Source organism: Macaca mulatta, chromosome 8 (assembly GCF_049350105.2).
Source record: "Macaca mulatta isolate MMU2019108-1 chromosome 8, T2T-MMU8v2.0, whole genome shotgun sequence".
In the NCBI taxonomy this organism is placed as follows: domain Eukaryota; kingdom Metazoa; phylum Chordata; class Mammalia; order Primates; family Cercopithecidae; genus Macaca; species Macaca mulatta.
The window spans coordinates 72,221,290-72,243,353 of NC_133413.1; the positions used below are offsets into that span (position 1 = coordinate 72,221,290).

At 38.1% G+C, this 22,064-nt stretch overlaps 1 protein-coding gene across 50 annotated transcripts in view; it reads right to left on the minus strand.

The window, feature by feature from the left end:
- Window positions 1-22,064, minus strand: part of ASPH (aspartate beta-hydroxylase) — a 216,355-nt gene that overhangs the window by 107,292 nt on the left and 86,999 nt on the right. For 15 of the 50 annotated variants that reach the window (XM_077943676.1, XM_015145437.3, XM_077943658.1 and 12 more), the window contains 4 exons: window positions 21,893-21,934; window positions 21,517-21,573; window positions 17,921-17,965; window positions 3,419-3,460 (listed from right to left, as the gene is read on the minus strand). In XM_077943676.1, coding sequence (XP_077799802.1) covers window positions 3,419-3,460; window positions 17,921-17,965; window positions 21,517-21,573; window positions 21,893-21,934 — 186 coding nt within the window. Of the gene's footprint in view, window positions 1-3,418; window positions 3,461-8,854; window positions 10,585-17,920; window positions 17,966-21,516; window positions 21,574-21,892; window positions 21,935-22,064 lie in introns of those variants that run through there. The other 35 variants (XM_077943677.1, XM_077943673.1, XM_077943660.1 and 32 more) reach the window with 5 other exon arrangements.

A 22,064-nucleotide genomic window follows, 5' to 3' on the forward strand; every position in this document is an offset into this window, starting at 1 on the left:
TATTTTGCCTTAAAACATTTCAATTTCTGTTATTATGAAACTAAAGTCTGATGAGTGAAGGACATTCCATTTTTTTACTACATATTCCAGATACGTAATGTTTCCCTTTCCCTTTTCCCTACCATATAACAGTACCATATGAATCGATTCGGTAAAAAATACATGGAATTTACACAACTCACAATTTGCTCCAACAGATTTTTAATAAATCTGTGATAACATTGATTCATTATTTATTTTAATTCTGTCTATTCCTACATTTCCCCCTTAATAAAATACTTTAGTTACAAACATATTTTGGTTGGTACTGATCTAAAGTGCTAATTTTAAATGGGGGGAGAGTGACAAACCAGTCAACAGAAGCTGTTGCAATGATTCTCCTTGCAGGTTCCAGAGGTCCCAGCCCCTACACTCCCCTGGCAAACCCCCTTTAGGATCAGAGTCCCTGGAGGTCAGACCTGTGCACCGAGGATACCTGGCAGTGCAGGGGAAGGTACGGGCTGCTAAGGCTGGAATGGGAGGTCGGGAGCATGAGGGGCAGAGATGTGAGGAGCTCACAACTGCAACCGTCCTGTGAGCAGCAGATTTGGGGAGGGTTTGCAAGTGTTCCTGTTTTTCTGCAACAAGCCATGCCCACCATTCGGACTCCCCGTCCCTCCCTTTGTAAGAATGCATTACAGTGGACCTCCCAGAAGCAAACCAGTCAATGTGTAAATGAGAAAGGGCTCTGTTTGGTACAGAGATGTGCATGGGCTGGGTAGTGTCCACAGCATGAAAAAAATGTCCAGACTTCCACCATGGTCTAGTCTTTGACTTTCTCTAACTGCATCTTATACACTCTAGGCTTGTTCAGGTGCTCCAGCTTCTTGGGCCCTTCTCTCCTGTCTTAGGACTTTTGCACAAACTGTTCCTCTGCTCAGAGTGCTTAGGTTTCCCTAACCTCCTGGGACGCCTTCTTCCCTGACTCACAGCCCCTTCTGCCTACGGCATGCTCTCCTGCTTTGTTTCCTCAGAACTCTTATCACAATTTCAGTCTGTGTGTGTACTGCTGATCTCCCTATTGGGATGTGAGCTCCCTGAAACAGGAACCTGGTCTGTCTTGCTCTCACCTGCAACCACTTGTCTAGAACAACACCTGGCATGTAGTTGGCACCAAATATTTAAGGGGATGGAGTGTGTTTTGAGGGGCAAAGATCAGGAGTCAGTTTTAGACTTGTTAAGTTTGAAGTGATTATTACACATCCAACACGTTGAAGTTATCAGGCAGACACCATGTAGACAGCTGGGCACACCAGTCTAGAGTGCAGCGAAAAGACCCAGGCTGTGGGTAAATTTGCCAATCTGTGGCATACAGAGGCATTTAAAGCCATGAGATTAGATGAGATCATTAAGGGAGTGCGTGTATATGGGGAAATGCTCTGAGGACTAAGTCTGGGGCACTCCAGTGATTAATGGTCAAGGAGATGAGAAACATCCATCCAAAGAGCCTGAGAAAAGCAAACAGTAGAGAGCAGGAGAAAGACCAAGAGAACGTCATATCTAGCAAGCCATGTGAAGGGAGTGTTTGAAGGACAGGAAGTGATCAAGTCTATCAAAAGCTACTGATTTGCCCCTTCTTGCCTTGTATTTTCTCATTAGCATGTATCACTATCTATTACAGTTATATCCTAAATATATTGGAAGATCCAGGAAGTAAGACAGCAGACAGCTTGTTAGAGTATGATGATCGAGCTAATCTCAGTGATCTATAAAACAGAGCCAGCGAACAGTTTCTGATATTGAGGAGAAAACTTCAGAATTACACAAATTATTTACAAATGCATAACTAAATACTAGAAAGAAAGATCTAAGGCCAGGCACAGCAGTTCACACTTGTAATCCCAGTACCTTGGGAGGCCAAGGTGGGAGGATCACGAGGTCAGGAGTTTGAGACCAGCCTGGTCAACACAGTGAAACCCCATCTCTACTAAAAAAATACAAAAATTAGTTGATGTGGTGGCATGCGCCTGTAATCCCAGCTACTCGGGAGGCTGAGGCAGGAGAATTGCTTGAACTGGGGAGGAGGAGGTTGCAGTGAGCCGAGATCACGCCGTTGCACTCCAGTCTGGGTGATAGAGCGAGATGCCATCTTGGAAGGAAAGGAAGGAAGGAAGGAAGGAAGGAAGGAAGGAAGGAAGGAAGGAAGGAAGGAGGGAGGGAGGGAGGGAGGGAGGGAGGGAGGGAGGAAGGAAGGAAGGAAGGAAGAAGAAAGAAAGAGAGAGAGAGAGAAAGAAAAAGAGAGAGAGAGAAAGAAAGAAAGAAAGAAAGAGAAAGAGCTAAAAGAAAGTTAGGAGTGGGACTTGGGGATATGAAGTAGTAGGGAAGAGGACTGCTGCTATTTATTATAAACCTCAACTTTTAAAACTATATCCTTGTACTACTTTGACAAAAATTAAAAACAACTAGTTAGAAAAACATTTTCATGAACTAGAGGCCTACTTCTCAACTTGTGGGCTGTGAAATTACAGCCAGAGGCCAGCAACTCCACATGCTCACCAAGTGTCATCTGCACACCAAGCAAGGTCTTATGCACCGTATGTACAAGATACATATGTACATACTGCTTTCATCACTACAAATTAAATTAAAAGCATTCCTGAAATTGTAATAATATTCAATCATTAAAGATCATATCATTCAACTGATACTAAAAATAGCCACTATTCTATGATCATCCATATACTTGTTTAACATTAAAAATAGTTCTTCACTCTGAGTAAGTTTAGGAACCCCTGTGAAAGCTGAACTAAAATACTATGGGTTATTAAATTTATGAGACTGCCTTTGTAATAAACGTTTGGAAGGCAGAGATAATTCTTTCTACATAGCTATAACTACGTTTCCACGTCTTTCCAACAATTCAGAGTTCCTTGAAAAAGATATCATGTTCTAGGAATCTTTGGATTCCTACACTTAGTACAGTTATTGACATACAACAATAAATAATATTTAATGTATCTTAAGTGCTTTCCCTGTTAGTTATTGCTTTAAGCACTATATGTATATTTTCATTTTATTACTATCATGGAAACACAGCCTTCAGAAGTTGGTACTCTTATGATTCCTACGTTACAGAAGAGAAAAACTGAGGCACAAAAGTTAAGTATTTTTCCCAAGGACACATGAGTGTGAATGTCAAAACTAGAATTAGAAGCTATTTAGAATTAGAATTGCAATCTCTTTCTGTGCTTTGGCTCTTAATGTTTATGTAAAATATTAATAAGTGGTCAATGATAAAATCATTGAAATAACAAACCTAGAAGCAAATTCTTCTAATTAGTGACATAAAATAAAATTATGTTATTCTTCGATGGAAAATAAAATCATGTTATTCTTTTCCCCATGTATATTTTAAAGGCTGTTTATCTGACAATCTCACCTTTTGCTTTTTGTTCTGGATCTTCTGTTGTTCTATTTGTTCCTGAAAATTAAAGACAAAACATAGTAAGTACTATGCAAGTCACCATTCAGTATCTCAAAATATAGGACAATATTTAAATGAATTCAATAAGTATAATCAAAGAAAAATATATTTGATCATACAATTCAATTTTCCTAAATCCTGAATTCATTACAAATGAAGTTCATTAGAAAATATCAAGATTTGGGCATATTTCAATTACTTCTACTAAAAGTCACCAAGCACTGACTAGGCACCAGGCTAAGTACTCCTTGTCTATAAGGTAGGGGAGTTGGAGTGGGTGATATACATCAACTCCAGGTGTCTCTAAGGTTCAAAGATATGTGGGTGGGGAGAAGCCATCATTAAAGCTTGTTCAATGTTGTTATTGTCTCTTAAAACCAGAAAACAACTTGAATAATTGATATCATGTGCTTTAAAGGAATGCAGCATGTCACACTGCTTGGAATATTAGTCTGCTACTCTAAGGACTTCACATATACACAGATGATCCATTGGTGGAGCTCGTGCTGAAGCCCAGGTGAGAAGCCAGAGATGAACCCAAGACCCCACCTGTGTCAGATGCACTAAGTAAATCACAGTCAGTGTCTCTCCCACAAATAGAATTACCTAGGACAGTGACACCCACCAAGAGCCTAGACTAGCCAAAGAACATCCACCCCTCACAAGGAAAACAACAGCATATGAGCTGACCATGTGTTTTTAACCTCATTTGTGCACCTATAACTTCACATCAGGATGAGTGTGCAAATTAGGATCTAGTTAATTTTCAAGGTAATCAGTTGATTACGGCCCTAGTAGGAACTTATCTGTTCTTTGGGTATTTCTAGGAACACGGGCGTATGCATATGGGTTGGAGTGGGAACAAGGCAGAGTCTGGGAGACTGGTAAAAAATCAGACTCTGTCCTCTCCCACAGAAGCTGCTTGAGGATGTCAGTGAGATTAGGGATGCAGTCAAGTGAACATTGACACGGATCACTCAATTTGTTGGCGTGGAGTTTCCCACATTCATTCATATAAAACATTTCAATTTGGGGAGATGAAAAGTAAATCTGAGGCTGGTTTTAATGCAGGGAAGGGTTTTTTATAAGTCAACTCTTGTTCCATAAGAGGAAGAAAGGGGAACTAACTTTGAAATCTAGTGTACCAGGCTAAGTGCTAAGCACATCATTTACGGATTCGCTTGTCTTCTCACACCCTTGGAGAAGGTCTTACCTCCCTCTTTGTGCACAGGAGAAAATAGATGGCTGAGAAATTAGAGTCCCCAAAGTTATCAAGGCCAGCAGTTTACACAATTCCAAAGCATACGTTCTTTCCACTGAACCATTGTGTACCTTTCTTCAAAGAGAAATAAGGGGACAGAGAAGTGCCAGTCTTGAGTTTTGCAAAGAGTTGATTTTATAAGGTTGACAGCACATACCTCCTGGGCAGTGCTGCAAGAATAATGCAGGATTTTTTTTTTTTTAAAGGACTTGTGGATCTTGGTAGGATGTTCTAGAATTTCTGATCTTTTTAACTATAACCTCTTTATTATAAAGTTAGGTTGCTGAACTAGACCATTCAATACCATTCATTCAGCAAATATTAACTGAGCACCTAATAATGTCTGCCTGGCACCCTTGTAGTCATCGGATATACAGCAATGAAGAAAAACATCAAAAATCCCTGTCCTGAAGGAGCTCTTTCTAGTGGGATCAGCATTACCTGCAGGAACACTGCAACCCTCCATATCCCCCAGTCATTGCATATGGCTAATGTGATTAGAAAAATCAAGTGTAAAATGCAAGTTTCTAACTGGACTAGATAGAACAGGTGGGTGCTGGTCATGAAGGGGAGTTTAGGGCTCTCCACAGATCTTCCCACTCTTGGGAGGCAAATAAGGAAGGAGGAGTGGTTTGAACTGGTCACATTCCAAATAGAAGTGGAAGGCGCTGATCCTGATGTGGGAGGGCCCTGGCCAAGTCTCCCCACGTCCTCTGGACTCACATCCTCCCAGGAAAGTGGAGGGTGAGTGTGGTTGGACATATGCCCAGAAACAAGGGCCACCATCTTTCTCCCCATGCTGTATCTAAAAGGGGGGTGGCAGTCTGACCTAAAGCCCGACACAGATCATTCCAGGCCCCAGGCCAAAAGCTCTCTTCTCATTCTTGTCCTCTTCTGTCCTTCACCTCACATCAACAAGCTGAGTTCTGAGACTCCTTTCGGATATGGAGAAAATACACAGAGAATACGTTTTAGGCTCTATGAGTTTTATTGCTTAAATTTAGCTTAGGTAAAGGAGCTTTCTATGAGATTCAGCTTACCCCAGGAGCATTCTGCAGCGATAATAATGAAGTGCTACTTTGCTTTATTCTCTGTACCTATGCTTCTCTGGAAGATCTCATTTGAATCTCACTGTGCCAAAGAGGAAAATGACTTGAGCCCATATTATATGCAGGCATTGTTCTAAGCACTTAACACAGACTATCCCATGTAAACTTCTCACCATTCATAGGAGGTAGTTATAATTTTACAAATACGGCAACTGAGGCATACAGAGGCTAAGGAATCTTGTCTAGGGTTACAAAACAAACAAAACCAATTTCAGAAGCTATATTCCATAAAATACTACTTTAATCACACTCTATATCCCAGTAATGGGGAATTCATTAACTAAAGGGAGCTATATGCTCAGCCCACCCCTGAAAATTACAAAAGTACAAGCCCACATGTAACTCATAGTTAGTGTTTAAATATTCATATTCAGAAAAGAAAGATGTTACACTACTCTTTACCTGTCTTAATGTTACTTTTTTTCTCCTTTAAATATTTTGTCAGAACAATAAACACCTTACTAAAAAGAATAGGATATGATATTTAAATGCAACCACTAAAGCAAATCACTTTTGTGGATTTTGTGGATTCAGATATACTGTACTCGGTCAGGCACGGTGGCTCATGCCTGTAATCCCAGCAGTTTGGGAGGCTGAGGCGGGCAGATCACAAGGTCAAGAGATCGAGACCATCCTGGCCAACATGGTGAAACCCTGTCTCTACTAAAAATACAAAAATTAGCTGGGAGTGGTGGCGCATGCCTGTAGTCCCAGCTACTTGGGAGGATGAGGCAGGAGAATCGCTTGAACCCAGGAGGCGGAGCTTGCAGTGAGCTGAGATCGCACCACTGCACTCCAGCCTGGCAACAGAGCGAGACTCCATCTCAAAAATAAACAAAAAACAGATATACTGTACTCTATCATGTTCCAGCACTGCGCTAACCTGCTGGCTGAGCAGTTCTTGCTGGACTCAACATACATTCAAAGCGAATTTCCACCCAGGCCTGTGCATCCCTGTGGTAATGACTGCATTACCACACTGGCATCGGTTCTCTCCCTGCACCTGGACATGGGACTCTGCTCTATTCCTGAGTGCCCACACTGACCAGTCCTCATGTCACAGCTTTCCAGTCCCCTTCTCTCTCTACTAGCACTTCCTTAGCTCATGCTGTATCACCATCACCTATTACTAGTAAGTTGCCTAACCATCTTCCTACCCATGCTTTGGCCTCCCTCTAATGGCTTCCACCTCGCACCAGCTGCCTGAGAGTTGCTCTGAATACTGCTGTGTCACCTTGGGCCAGCAGGCACCCCACCTCTCTGACCTTGGCTTTGCTCACTTGCAGGCAGGAGTAATACTTATCTGCTGAAAAAACTCAGCTCCCTGACATGTGCGCACAGTACTTAGCTGAGTGAGGGTGCTTCAATAAAAGTGGGTCTGCTTACCATTAGTGTTCATTTTTGTTTCCTCTGGACATGCTGGAGCTGAAAACAACCTGTTCTAGAAGCCCAGGGACTTCTTCCTTATTTAGTTCTCCTTTTCTGTCCAGAGAATGAAGACTGGAAATGGAAAAGAGAACTTTCCATGCCCATTTCTGCCCTTCCATCCTCTCACGATGAAATTAATATCCTCCCAATATGAAGTCATGTATAAGGTGGGGCAGTAGTTCTATTTTCAGTCTTTTGAGAAACCTAATTTACACTCCTGCTAACAGTACATGAGGGTTCCCCTTTCTCCACATGCTCACCAGCATTCATTACTGCCTGTCTTTTGATAAAAGCCAGTTTAACTCAGGTGAGATGATATCTCAGTGTAGTTTTGATTTGCATTTCTGATGATCAAGGATGTAGAGCACCTTTTGGATACATGTTTGCCATTTTTATGTCTTCTTTTGAGAATTCAGATCTCTTGCCCATTTTAAAAATCAGGTTATTAGATTTTTCCCTATGGAGTTGTCTGAGCTCCTTATATATTCTCATTGTTAATCCCTTGACAGATGGGTAGTTTGCAAATACTTTGATGTATTCTGTGGGTTATCACTTCACTTTGTTGTTTCCTTTGCTTTGCAGAATCTTTGTAACTTAATGGGATTCCATTTTTCCATTTTTGCTTTGGTTGCCTGTGCTTTTGGGGTATTACTCAAGAAATCATTGCCTAGACCGATGGCCTGGGCAGTTTCCCCATTGTTTTCTCTTAGCAATCCCACTGCTAGGTATATATCCAAAACAAAAGAAATCAGCATATTGAAGAAATATCTGCACTCCCATGTTTATAGCAGCACTATTTACAATAGCCAAGCTTTGGAATCAACTTAAAGGTCTGTCAACAGATGAATGAAGAAAATGTGTGTACACATATAATGGAGTACTATTCAGCCATAGAAAAGAACGGGATCCTGTCATTTGAAACAACATGGATGGAACTGGAGGTCATTACGTTAGGTGAAATAAGCCAGACACAGAAATACAAACATCATATGTTCTCACTAATTTGTGGGTGCTAAAAATTAAAACAATTGAACTCAAGGAGGTGGAGAGTAGAAGGATGGTTACCAGAGGGTGGGAAGGGTAGCTGGGGGAGAGGGGAGCAGGAGGTGAAGATGGTTAATGGGTACAAAAATATAGTTATATACAATGAATAAGATCTAATATTTGATAGCACAACAGGGTTACTGTAGCCAACAATAATTTATTGTACATTTTCTATGCCTGTATTGAAATATCTCATATAGTCAAATTTATACATCTACTATATACTCATAAAAATTAAAAACTTGGGGGAAAAAGGTGCAGCAGGCTATCCAGGGAATAATCAAAACTTCTAGGTGCGGGGCAAAATCTACAAAGGATGGATGCAGGGGCTATTTAATTTTAATCTTGCCTCCTGGCAATGTAGCATGATAGTAAATGTAAAATAAGCATTATCTGTTAGAAATACATTAACTGGCTGAAGGTATTCCTTTGTGATTTTAGTAATCAAAAATGCTATAATCTTCTAAAATACCAGTAAGGATAAAATGAACTGATTTTATTATGTAACAAATTAAAAATATCTTATACTTCAAAAATAATGACAATATAGAGAATTCTTCTGTATTTTATTGCACTCAACATTTAATAGAAGACATTTACATTATTTTTAGAAAATCCATTGATGTTGCACAATGGCACATATTTGTAAAGACAAGGCTCATTAATTCAGATATTTGGAATTAAAAAGTATTTAAAGTTAACCACAGCATAATGAATCCTCAACGTCCAGAGTTCTATAAAAATCCAGTAAAACTTATTTTACTCGTTCATCAGTTTTATGTCACTTAGTTTTCCTAAAAAAATATGGCTTTATAAAAAGTAGCATTCTATAATTCACAAAATGAAGAGCTTTATTATAATTTGAGTATCACCTCTGTATCATCCATATCACAGCTTTAGAAAATTATTGCTTTTCTTATTATCTTATTATTTCAGGTTTCATTACACATTGAGTACCCATGCAGGACTCACTACATTGTATAATAACTATGATCTATAGTGATAAAAATATAGAAATCTCTTTCATTTTAACCCTAAAAGCAGGGGGAAAAAGTCACCTTATCTTAATGTTAACAAAATCAAGAGCTACCCCTAATATATCAATCAAACCACTTCTTATGGCTTTGCTTATAGTTGCTCATGGTCCTTTCAAAATGATGTGGTAGCTACCTTCTTTTCTGACAAAGGATTATTTTCAACACAGCAATTATTTCTGAGCCAAAAATAAACCACATTAAATAAAGAAGAAAATCTTCAGTGTAGAAAGAAAAAGGCTCATTGCTGTGAAATAGCAGCAGGCATCGGGCTCTGTGAGCTTGTCACACATCCTCAATCAACCCAGCTCGAGGCGTTACTGAGTTCATCTAGTAAGAGCACTGAGCGGTCTCTAGTGCTGCAGGGAAATTACTTAATTAGCCAAAGGCGGAATAATCTTTAAGTTATGCACCAGTAATTTATACAGATTTTCTAAAATTTAAACAAATGCTGAAGAGACGATAGCTATTATACGATTAATCTAAGGTGCTAACAAAGCATTTTTGCATGATAATAGTAGGGTCATTCTTTTTCCTTGTGTCTTAACAAGGAATTTCAGCTTTCCCCTCTCATTTGAATAAATAAATGATAATTTAAAACTTTCATTGAAATATTACATTTTTCTAATTAATCAGCTAAAAGTTACAACAATTTCAAAAGTGTTAATCTGAATACCTGAAGCTAATGTAGAAATTTTTGATAAGAATATCAGTGCAGATATATACAACTCAAATCTTCACAGCTAATGATGATCTCTGTTAGCGTTCTTAGGAGTGCTAACACAAAGTATTCTTAATAGCTTTTAAATCATGTTTAACGCAGTTTACACAAGTCAGTCCAACAGTTAGTGCTAATTACTAATAATATATGCAAACCCTGCCAACACAATTGCTGCTACATCACCAATATAATTATTAACTACTATCTGAAAAACACACATAAATTCAGGTAAGACTAAAAGCTATGTCATAAAAAGAAAAAAGAAATCCAGTGGATCCACTAATGCTATCAAAAGGGACATGCAGGAATGTAACATGACATTTTTTAGAAACATGTGTTTCTAAAAAGAAAAAAAAATACACTAAAATGCCAGTGGACTATAATTCATTCAAAACATCTTTAGTGTTCCTTCCCAAAGATCTTGATCTGCTCAGTAATTGCTTCACAAGATCTATCACAGCGAGCGTATGGTTAGGCTGGTCCTCCTGTGGTGGTAGGGGCAGTCTTTTTGAAGCTTTAAGTATCTGCAAAAATAAGGGGAAATCTAAATTAAAGGACCAACCAGACAGAGACTGTGAAACTGCTTCATTTTCATTCTACTTTTTAAAAAATCCACCAACAAAGTAATTTTTTTTTTTTTTTTTTTTAAGGACAACTTGGTAACAGAATAATCAACTACCAAAAGAAGCTCCTGGGGATGACTTGCAAAGCTACTGATGAAAATCTGAGGTTCTTTAGAGCACTCGAGAATTACAACTGAACTGAATAATCTCAATCTTTTAAGAAACACAGCATTAAATTTTTCTTCAATATTTTCACTCTATTAAAAAGAAACAGAAATCTAGTATGGTATTTGAAAAATAAACACAAACAGTTTCAAGGATCAACTGGACACTATAAGCTGCATTTAAAATATATTGCTTTAAAAATTAAAAGAAATTTAAAACATATTGATAACATAAATGGTTGACAATAAAAGTATATAAGTATTTTAAAAGAAGTAAAATTAATCCCTATCCAAGTTTTTACAACTTCTTTTTCATTCTTAACTTTAGTATCTGATTTGTTTTACTATTGCAGCATTGGATTTGTGTTACAATTAAACTAGAAAAGGAGCTGGTACACAGAAAGGCCCTGCAAAATCTTGATATAATTTTTAAAGCTGGATTCCAATATTTCCTTTCTTCTTTCCTCCTTTCCTAACAATTTCTATCTATCTATCTACACATAAGCAACCAAAACTTTTTATGTAAGTGGAATTGTTTGAGAACTAGACATTTTATGTATATCTTTACATATCCAACATAAATGAATGCTTATATTCCCTCAAAAAGGCAGTACAAAAATATTCATAGCCGCTTTCTTCATAGTCAACAAATGAGGGAAAAAAAAACCTGTGTCCGTTAATATTAGGATGGATTAAAAACTGTAGGAAATAGTTACGAATTAGAGCAAATGACTACACATAACAAGGTGGATGAAACCACAGACAAGATGTTGAACAGAAACAAGTCGCAAAAACAAATGTGTGTGTTTACAGATCTCACATTCAAGAGCAGACAAAACTAATCTACGATGACGCAGTTCACAAGAATGGTTACTTCCGGCTGGGGTATTACTGAGAGGTAGGAAGAGGAAGACATTTCTGGGGTGCTAAAAGCTTTACATCTTTTTATCTTGATCTGAGTAATGGGTACAAGTATATACACATGGAAAAATTCAACATTTAAGCACTTCCACATGTGTAAATTATATCCCAATAGAAAAGTTTTTTTTTTAATGAGTTTTAGATTGTCTTAGCATTCAACAATTTTCTGGACTTTGATTTAAGAGGAAGATACATTTCAGAAGTACCTTGAGAAAATGGAAAGTTGTTCAAAGTATAACGATGAGTATTCATAAAAAGGCAAATAAACTAAAAGTTCTATGGCAATTTTGAACAATTCCACTACATGTCTGAAGACCCCACTCATAAGTGGTTATGGTGTAAATCTAACATCTCCAAAATCAGGACTGTCATCTCTTTTGCTACTCTCCATTTCCTCCTGCCTTCTCTCCCTCCATTAACATTCTGCCATTCATTCACAAGGACTCAAGCCAGAAATGTAGGAACCTGGACTCCTCTCCCTCTCCCATCAAATTATTTCCAGCCCCAGTTTACATGAAATCAGACACCTTTCCATTCATTCTACTACAGCCAAGCTCCCACCATTTTAGTTTAGCCTATGGTAGCTGCCTCTTACTAGTCTCTACCTCCTTGCTGGACTAACTGTTTTCAAATTGAGATTCGATCATGTGACTCCTCTGCTTGGATTTTTTCAGTGGCTTCTTGTCATTTTTAGGCACAGATCCAAATTTTTTTTTTTTTGAGACAGGGCCTCACTCTGTCACGCAGGCTAGAGTGCAGTGGTGTGATCATAGCCTACTGTAGCTTTGACCTCCTGGACGCAAGGAATCCTTCTACCTCAGCCTTCTGAGTAGCTGGGACTACAGGCATGTGGCACCAAGCCTGGCTATTTTTTTTTTTTTTTTTAAGAGATGGGGTTTCACTGTTGCCCAGGCTGGTCTCAAACTCCTGAACTCAAGCAGTCCTCCCACGTTGGCCTCCCAAAGTGCTGGCAATACAGGCGTGAACCACTGTGTCCAGCAAATCAACACTTTTAAACATAGTATATAAGATCCTCTGAGAAGAGACACTTGCCTACATTTCCCCTGTCCTCTTTCACCCCTGTCTGGCATGCTGTCATGGCCTTTGTGCTCTGTAGGCTCTAGCTTCCTCTGCTCTCCTCCTGCCAGCTCCTGGAGCTTTTTATCAACACCTCAAAACACCTAAAACTAGCACAAGGACATCTGGGAGGCTAACCTCATTCTCTGTCCCACCCCTCTGAAGCGGGGTGAGACATCTCTCCTTCTGTGTGTTGCTGCCCACAGCTCTGAGAAATTAATTGTACTTATTTTACTCCACCATGTACCCACAGGACTGTGAACCAAGCCAGCACAGCATTGTCAATCATGTATCTTCACTGGCCAGCACAGAGCCTATACCACAGCAGTTGCTCAATATGTATTTTTTGAATAGATGATCAATAACAACAATATATATACAAAGCACTTATGGAATATTAGCTACTAAGAATATAAAATCAATTTCCCCCTTTGCCCCAGATCTCTGGTGTTGCTAGCCTAAAACCGGTTATAGGCCTTACCGATCAATGTTAAAAAATGCTGGGTGATGGGGAGACCTGAGTGAAAGTTCTGGATGGATGCAATGGAGTGAAACCATTACCACTGCTAGAATACTCAGCAGTGGGATAAGTTGCAAGTGGCATCTCCATTTTTAAAGAGAGGAGCAGCAGAATTACCCAGGAACCATGATGCTCATGTATCTTATTCTGAAGAACATAATTACATAAAGCATAAACTGACTTTTAAAATTCTTTTCTGGCATGGTATAACAGAAAAATAGTTAATAGACTCGGTCATATGACCTAAAGTATTGTTTGAGAGGAAATTTTACTCCAATGAGCTTTCACAAGTAATTCCTTCATAAGTCATTCAATTTGTGTTATGTATATTTATGCTGTCATATTGCTACAAATATGCTGTATGGTTTCAAGTAAAAATACGAATTTAAGGAGAAAGGTGAAAACTTGCTAATGGATGAGAAATTCCAAAATCAATCTTAAAAATCTAATATTCAAAATGATTGGCCTGCAATATCAGAAAAATCAAATCTTAAGCTTGAGCTTCTGCATGCTTGCCAAGAATCCACCTGCACAGCACTTAAAAATTTATAAATATGCAAGAAAGAAGGCAGGATGAAAACTACTGGACAACTTACTTTTCTACTATACATCATAATTCAACCTTTGACATTCCTGAGGCCTATGTGATGAACTAATGCAGATTAATAGAAAGACGCTGAAGAATATATAACACATCTGATTTTACCACACCAAAACAGCTCTCAAATCTCTCAGCTGTTAGGTCTTCATTTGTTTAAAATCCTTTCAAAAACGGCAGCTGACAGTGTGGACTCTGGAGCCAGAATGCAAGGATCAATCCCATTTCTACCACTTGTCAGCTCTGTGATCTGGGGAAGGTTACTTGGCCTTGCTGTGCCTCAGTGTTCTCATCTGTAAAATGGAGAGAATGGCATATCTACCTCTTGAGGTCTTAGAACTATTAAAGGTCAATCCATGGAACGTGCTTAGAAGAGCACCTACATAATGCTTAATAAACATGAAAGTTCACTGTCCCCTACTTTAGATGGAGGCAATGGTGATAATGCCCCTTGGGAATAGCACATTGATAGCTACATTATTATGAACTTTGATAAGCTATATTAAGACTGTATAACTTAGTCTTAGGATAATCAGGAAAGGCAGATCAATCATCAGTTAGGTTCCAAGGGCCAAGAAAAAGTGAATGAATATCCAGCACTTTGCAGAAGTCCTCAATTTGAGTCTTCCACTGAATAAAAGAATTTTAAAGACTGAAAAATGGCAAGGAGGTAGGCCTTACAATGAGTGTTCCTGCAATCAGATGCAAAATTAGACTGAGAAAAAATATCACAAATATAAATTTATGAAGATTGCACAAGTGAATAATAAAAACATTGCAATATGAAGTAGGACTAAGTATAAGACTTAAGACTTATAGAAAATAAGAAAACCAAGTGCAATGGTTAAAAATACAGTCACATGTCACGTAGCAATGTTTTCGATAGACCAAATATACAATGGTAGTCCCATTTGATAATGAAAATTCCTATTGTCTAGTTGCATCTTAGCTTTCATAACATCCCAGCACAACACATTACTCACGTGTGTGGTGATGCTGGCGTAAACGGATCTACTGCTCTGCCAGTTGTATCAAACAATTATGCACAATACATAATACATGACAATGATAATAAAGGACTATTAATGGTTTTACTCTCCTATACTTTTATGGTTCTTTTAGACTATATTCTTACTTGTTAAAAAAAAAAAGTTAACTGTAAAACAGCCTCAGGCAGGTCCTTTAGGAGGTATTCCAGAAGAAGTCATTGTTATCATAGATGGCAACTCTATGCCTGTTATTACACATGAAGACCTTTCAGTGGGACAAGATGTGGTGGTGAAAGACAGTGATATTGATGATCCTGAAGGCCTAGGCTAATATGTCTGTTTGTGTCTTAGTTTTTAACAAAAAAGTTTAAAAAGGTTTTAAAAAATTGAAAATAAAAATGCTTATAAAATAAAGATATAAAAATATTTTATATGGCTATACATGTTTGTGTTTTAAACTAATTTTTATTACAAAATCATCAAAAAGTTTTTAAAAATTAAGTTTACAAATTAAAAAAAAATTACAGTAAACCAAGGTTAATTATTAAAGAAAAATTTTAATAAATTTAGTGTAGCCCAGCATTTATAAAGTCTACAGTAGGGTACAGTAATGTCCTAGGCTTTCACATTCACTCACCACTCACTTGCTGATTCACTCAGAGCAAATTCCAGTCGTGGAAGCTCTACTCATCAAGTGCCGTATACAAGTATATCTTTTTATTTAATCTTCTATACCAATTTTTACCATACTTTATCTATGTTTAGATATGTTTTCATACACAAATATTTATCATTGCATTATAACTGCCTATGGTATTCAGTATAGTAACATGCTGTACAGGTTTGTAGTTTAGAAGCAATATGCTGTATCATATAGCCTAGATGTATATGTAGTAGGCTACTCTGTGATGTTCATACATGGACAAAATCACCTAACGACACATTCTCAGTCTGTATCCCTGTCATTAAGTAACACATGACTGTATTGCTGACTCTCAGCCTTACATCCTCTACTGGCAGGGTCAAACTACCACAATGCAGTGGATCATTCAAATGTTTATGATACCAAGTTATACGTTACAACTCTCCATGAGGTCTTTCAGAATGGAGCTTCTCTTGATCTTGTTTGGAGGTTCTAGCAGGGAGGCACAGCTACTCATATACCCTTCACTGAAGATAGGTCCTCCTCTATCGGGGATGGTCGTCCTCTTCAACTGAGCATGCAGCTTTGGGAGGGACGCACATGGAGTGGAGAGGGAGGAAGGGGACACCTGCCTGGCCAGTCAGATCAGCCAAATCGACCCTGGCGATCAATGGGGTGACAGATGTCACAGCCAGATGACCCTCACATCCATCACAGAGGTAGATCTTGGTCTACCTCTAAGATCAGCCTAATTAAATACTAAACAATAGTCAGAGCCACCACTTACTGAGAGCTTATTATAGGTCGGGAACTATGCACATTAATCAAATCTTCATTTGTATGTGCTTTGGTTCTTAAAAATCTAAAAAAAGCACCTTACTCCATCACCTCAGACACTTGGTGTTTCATATTTACATTCCAAATAAAACCATTGGGTTCAGTTATAAAATGATAAAATAAAAGTATAGAAATTTTTGGTCTGAAAAATATTATCTTTCATATCTTCACAAAAATTAGATCACTATTTTAAAATATGAACTATAACTAGAAATATATTAATGTTGTAGAACCATTACTTTTAGGAATATAAAATAATTTTCTGTTAAGGCATGGAATAGTCATCAAAATGCTAATTCTGTAACTGGTCCTGCCTTTTTGATAGGAACAGGGTACTCTGTGAAGCATTATTCAAAAATGAAAAGGAAACCAGCAGAAGGACATAAATATCAGCTGCCCTTGCCATGTCCAAGCTGCCCTTGCCATGTCCACTGCCTAGTAGTCATCATGTAAAAGGTCAATTTCTCCATGGACTGCTTTTCTCATTTATATTATAATACTAATAATTCCATTCTCTTAATCAAATATTTGTTTCTACAGATAATTATTATTAATGCACATGACAGGAAAATTATCAAAACCTAAGGCATCCCATATAAAACTAAATATATTCTTTGATTATTTTATCCTTTTTATTATTAAAGAAAGAAAATTGAAATTTAGTATTTAATAAATTTTGGCAGGCACAATTATTTCTACCAAAATCAGTAATAGGAATGCATATCACTGCTACAAAATTCATGTTAAAATGGAGAAAACATAAGTAAAGGTTGAACAAATAAATATGACACAAAAATAAAATGCAGAAATGAGAAGAAATACACTTGGGAAAGAGGGAGGATTTTCCAAATCCTCTTTGATAGAACATTCTTTCCCACTACGAGAATAGGAGGTTTGTAAACTCACTTCTCTTTGCAGGTATAGTTTATGTCATCTCTAAAATGCATTTGAAAGCATAGGCTTTGGTGGAAATGCTGTTCCCATTCTTTATACTAACTGGTGACAAGAGGGGTCAGGTGGAGGAAAGTAGGAAAAAACAGGGAAAAGTGTGCAATGCAGAACTAAAAGGAAACACCCTGGGGCACTGACAAGCACTGGGCAGCCTGGACTGTCACAAAGCACTAAACATGCTCTCAGGAGAGATGGGGAATGGGGAGGAAGAGGAGTAATGTCACAATTTACACACTATTCAACTTTCATCCTAAGGCAATTCTGATTCCACATCCTCCATCAAATAGTCTGTCAATCAAAGAGGAAAACAAAAAAAAATCTAACTTCTACTACTACCACCGTCTATAATGGCAAAATCATATGATCATTAACGCTCCTCAAATTCTAGCTCAGCGAATATGTACTGCACTGAATCTGATGTGTATTTTCCATTACTTTGGTTGAACTGATAAAAACATAGAAAAATTTTAATTTAAGGTATAGTTAATCTCTCTCAAAATTTTTATGCTTCGTAGATTCATTATAAAGCTGCTGGTAATATTAACAGGATATATAAGAATAACAAAAGAGGAAAATACAACACCCAAAATGTCATACCTGGTGGTACTTCCTGTTGTTCTTCCACAGGAGAAATGCTTACTTCTAAAACAGATAATAAATTTATAATCTGTTACATATTGCTGATCAGTGTTTAAAATATGCATTGCCAGATTTAAGTAATGATGATACTTTTCACAGACTTTTTAAAAAATTCAATTGAAATCATAATAAAAACATTAGGCTTTTATAGCCTCACAACAAAGAACGATCAGCTACAACTTAGCAAAATGTTGTGTATTTCTCAATGGTTCAGCATAGTAGGTTTTATAGTACCTGTCTGACTAACCTCACACTCCACTGCCCAGCAAAGGAGCTATGGACTAAAACCTAAGCTTCCCCCACAATTTTGCATCAGATTTGATAAGAGAGCTGTGGAAAGACACTTGGTCGCTTCAACCCAGTTACAACTAAAGAGATAGTAGATGTCCCCACCCAGTGATTTAAAGACATAGTGATCTGATTTGCTCTATGAAATTACATCACATATTAATATCTTCAAACCTAGCAACCTATTTAATGTTACCTTAACCTAGAGATAAGATTATATCAACATTTCTTTTGGTCCTTAAGAATTGTTAACAATCGGGCCAAGCACGGTGGCTCACACCTATAATCCCACCACTTTGGGAGGCTAAGGCGGGCTGATTACCTGAGGTCGGGAGTTTGAGACCAGCCTGACCAACATGGAGAAACCCAGTCTCTACTAAAAATAAAAAACTAGCTGGGCATGGTGACACATGCCTGAAATCCCAGCTACTCGGGAGGCTGAGGCAGGAGAATCACTTGAACCTGGGAGGTGGAGGTTGTGGTGAGCTGAGATAGTGCCATTGCACTCCAGCCTGGGCAACAAGAGCTAAACTCTGTCTCAAAAAAAAAAAAAAAAAGAATTGTTAACAATCTTTGGCCAAAAGAAAGATTTTTTTAACAGCATTTTCTAAAACACAAAATATTTATGGAGCTATTTTAATAATTTTTCTTCTTGCATTAATTTGCTTCTAATTATAAAAATGACACACGCTCAAAACAGAATATTTGGGAATATTTTACATAAAAGTAATTGAAAACAGCAACAAAAATCACACCCATTCCCACTAACCACTGTTAGTGTCTGGCAATACTTCTTTCTTATAATGGCAGTGCAGTGACCATTGAATAGCTATGTTGTGACTGGTTTTTAATAGGTTTGCCTGTTTATTTTGTTCTTAATTATCTGGAGACATATTAACACTTTATCAACAGAACAGAATGTATTAGGTTGGTGCAAAAGTAACAGCAAAACCAATACATTCTATTAATAATTTTCTTCTCTCTAACTGGCCCCATTATCTAAAAGTTACTTAAACCAAAAAAAGGCCCCCTTTATTCCTCATCTTTGCTTCACAACCATCAGGAAAGTCAATTAATTTTAATTCTAAAATATATCTCAAGTTCAACACTTTCCCCTCCATTCCCACTGCCATGATCTTATTTTAGGCTACCACAATCACTTCCTTGGATTAGTACAAAATATTTTCCTAACAGGGTGTTTCGCTCTGCTTCCATTCTTGCGCCATTCAATCTAGTGAAAGTAATTCACTTTCACATCTAAAACAAAAATCAGATTATGCTGTATCTTAATAATTTTCATAATTCACACTGTGCCTAGAATATAATCCAAAAAACCTTGGTAGGCCTTGCAAGGTCCTGACTGATCTGTACCTATCTCTTTATTGCTCAAGCCAGTTTGAGTTTGGTTTTCTATCATCTGCAACTGAAAGTAACTTTACTGACACAGATGAAGAATAACAGAAGGTTTTAAACACAGGGCTGATACAATGAGAGCTATACTTTTGGACAGATCATCCTAATAGCATGTGAAAGATGGATTTGAAGGGGACAAGAACAGAGTCAAGATGTCCAGCTAGCAGACTACTGCTATTATCTAGGAAGATGAGAAAGGGCCGAGCCAGACAAAGGGCTGTACAAGAGCTAAGGAGAAAAAAATGGATTTGAGAAATGTTTAGGGAGTCTATTAATGTGTCTTGGGATTAGCTATAGAGACAGAGGGAGAGGAGGACTCAAAAATGAGTTCCAAGTTTCTGGTCTGGGAATCCAAGTATATATTGATACAACTGGCCGAGAGAAAAGGAGACAGGGAAAACGAGGTTGGTTGGTGTGAGAGATGAGCTCCCCTCACTGCCCACTCAGGCACTGCAGGAGTCCAGCACAGAAGCTGCAGGGTGGGCGGCAGGTGCACAGCTGGGTGCCCCACTGCCCAGGACAGGAAACTTCCTTAGCAGCTTCTGCTACATCCTCTATCAACATATTAAAATACTGAAAAGTCTTAGGAAAAAAAATATTTCTAAACGAAGAAAGGTAGGGTCAAATTGCATAGTTCTTTTCTATAAACCATATGTAGGGTAGGTTGGAGAAAGTTCTTCCCAGAGATTATGGGTTTCTATCTTCTGATTCTTACCAAATAAACACATAGACTCAGTGATATTCTTCAGAAAATTAACATCCCTCATAGAGAACTGAGTAACAAAAGGTGAGAAAAAATCTCAACTCAATCCAGCCTTGCTACACAGAGATGGATCCTGCCTTTACACAAGGGCCCACAGTGCCTGTACAGGGGTCTCTTGCAGCAGCTAAGTATACACAGAGAGCAATTTTAGCCTCCCCCATTTCCTTATACCTATCTCCCCCCATTTCAGTCAGCTGCACCATTCCATTTTCCGTTCTGCCTAAACAAGCTCAAAAGCAGTAACATTTAATCTGAAAGGTGACAATTAGCTGCTCCTAAATAAATTTTAAGAGTAATTTTATGAGCAAAATTCTCCCTGTTACATGCTCCTCCTGGCAACTTATGGTTGTTAAAGCAGACACTCCTATTCCCTCACACCTTCACATCCCCATGCAGAGTCACCCACACACCCCAGTCCTGGGTCGAATGTCCCCTTGGTCACTTACAGCTATGAAACCTAGGGCTAGTCAGTCACCTGACCTCACTCCAGCTTCAGGTCTTCATTTGCAAAATAAGTACAAAGATCTCTGCCCTCCCTGTTTCTCAGTGTCTACTACGAGGAGCAACTGAAACAATGTATGTGAAATAACTCTGTAAACTGCTAAGAACTAATTTAAATCTGAGTTCTATTGAAGCGCCACTGTCTAATACATGCAATTATTTTTGTTTTTCAGAAACCATCCCTTCAGTTCTCTGCCACGGAAAAAAAATATAGTTTTGTTTTCCCAGCTGAGTCATGACATAAAGACCCATCTTTCAACCCATCTCTGCCCATAGCTACGCCCCTCAGGGGTGGTAACCTGCTGCTACTCAGGGTAGCCCTCCACACCCTCAGTTGTTTGCTGTTACAGTAGCCTGTTTCTATCACTATCATTGTACTTCTCATAATCCTTAATTCCTTTATTTATTATCTGTTTGGCCACTGGAATGCCAGCCCCAGTGAAAACAGGACTCTGTCTTTTCTTCCCTCTTGTACTCCTAGCTCCTGAGCACTGTACAGACAGCAAGCAGGAAATGTTCAATAAATAATTGACTAAACAAACATAATTCTCATAGGGAAGGTAAAACCATTTCCATAAATTTAACTTACCTTCTACAGTTACCTGTGTTACTTCTACAGGATTATCCTCAGGAGGAACAGTTACTTCTAAAATAAATAATAAAATCAGAATCCATTACGTGTTGCCAACCAGTGACACATCTTACATTCACTCGCCTTCACTCAGATTCCTAAATTAACTCGCGTCCACTGAGATGGCTAAATTTGACTCTTTTTAAACTGGGTCTTCTGATGGAGAGTATTTACACTACAATATTAACTTTAACTTTGATACTCAATTATTTTCTTACTGACTTGAAAATGTCTTGCATTTTTTCTACACTGATTCTTTGTTCCACAAGTAAGTTTTAACAAAATACAGGGAAAGCTGACTTGCAGAAAATATCTGCTTATAGAAAAAACTTACCTGTGACTTCTATCCTTTCATTTTCTGGAGGTTCATATACTACTAAAAAAAAAAAAAGAAACAAAATCCCGTAACTTTCATCGTAACACAAAAACTGACAACATGCTTCAAGGGTAGAGATTGACAATGCCTTACACATCTTTGAACCTGCAAGATTTAGTCACTGGGAAAC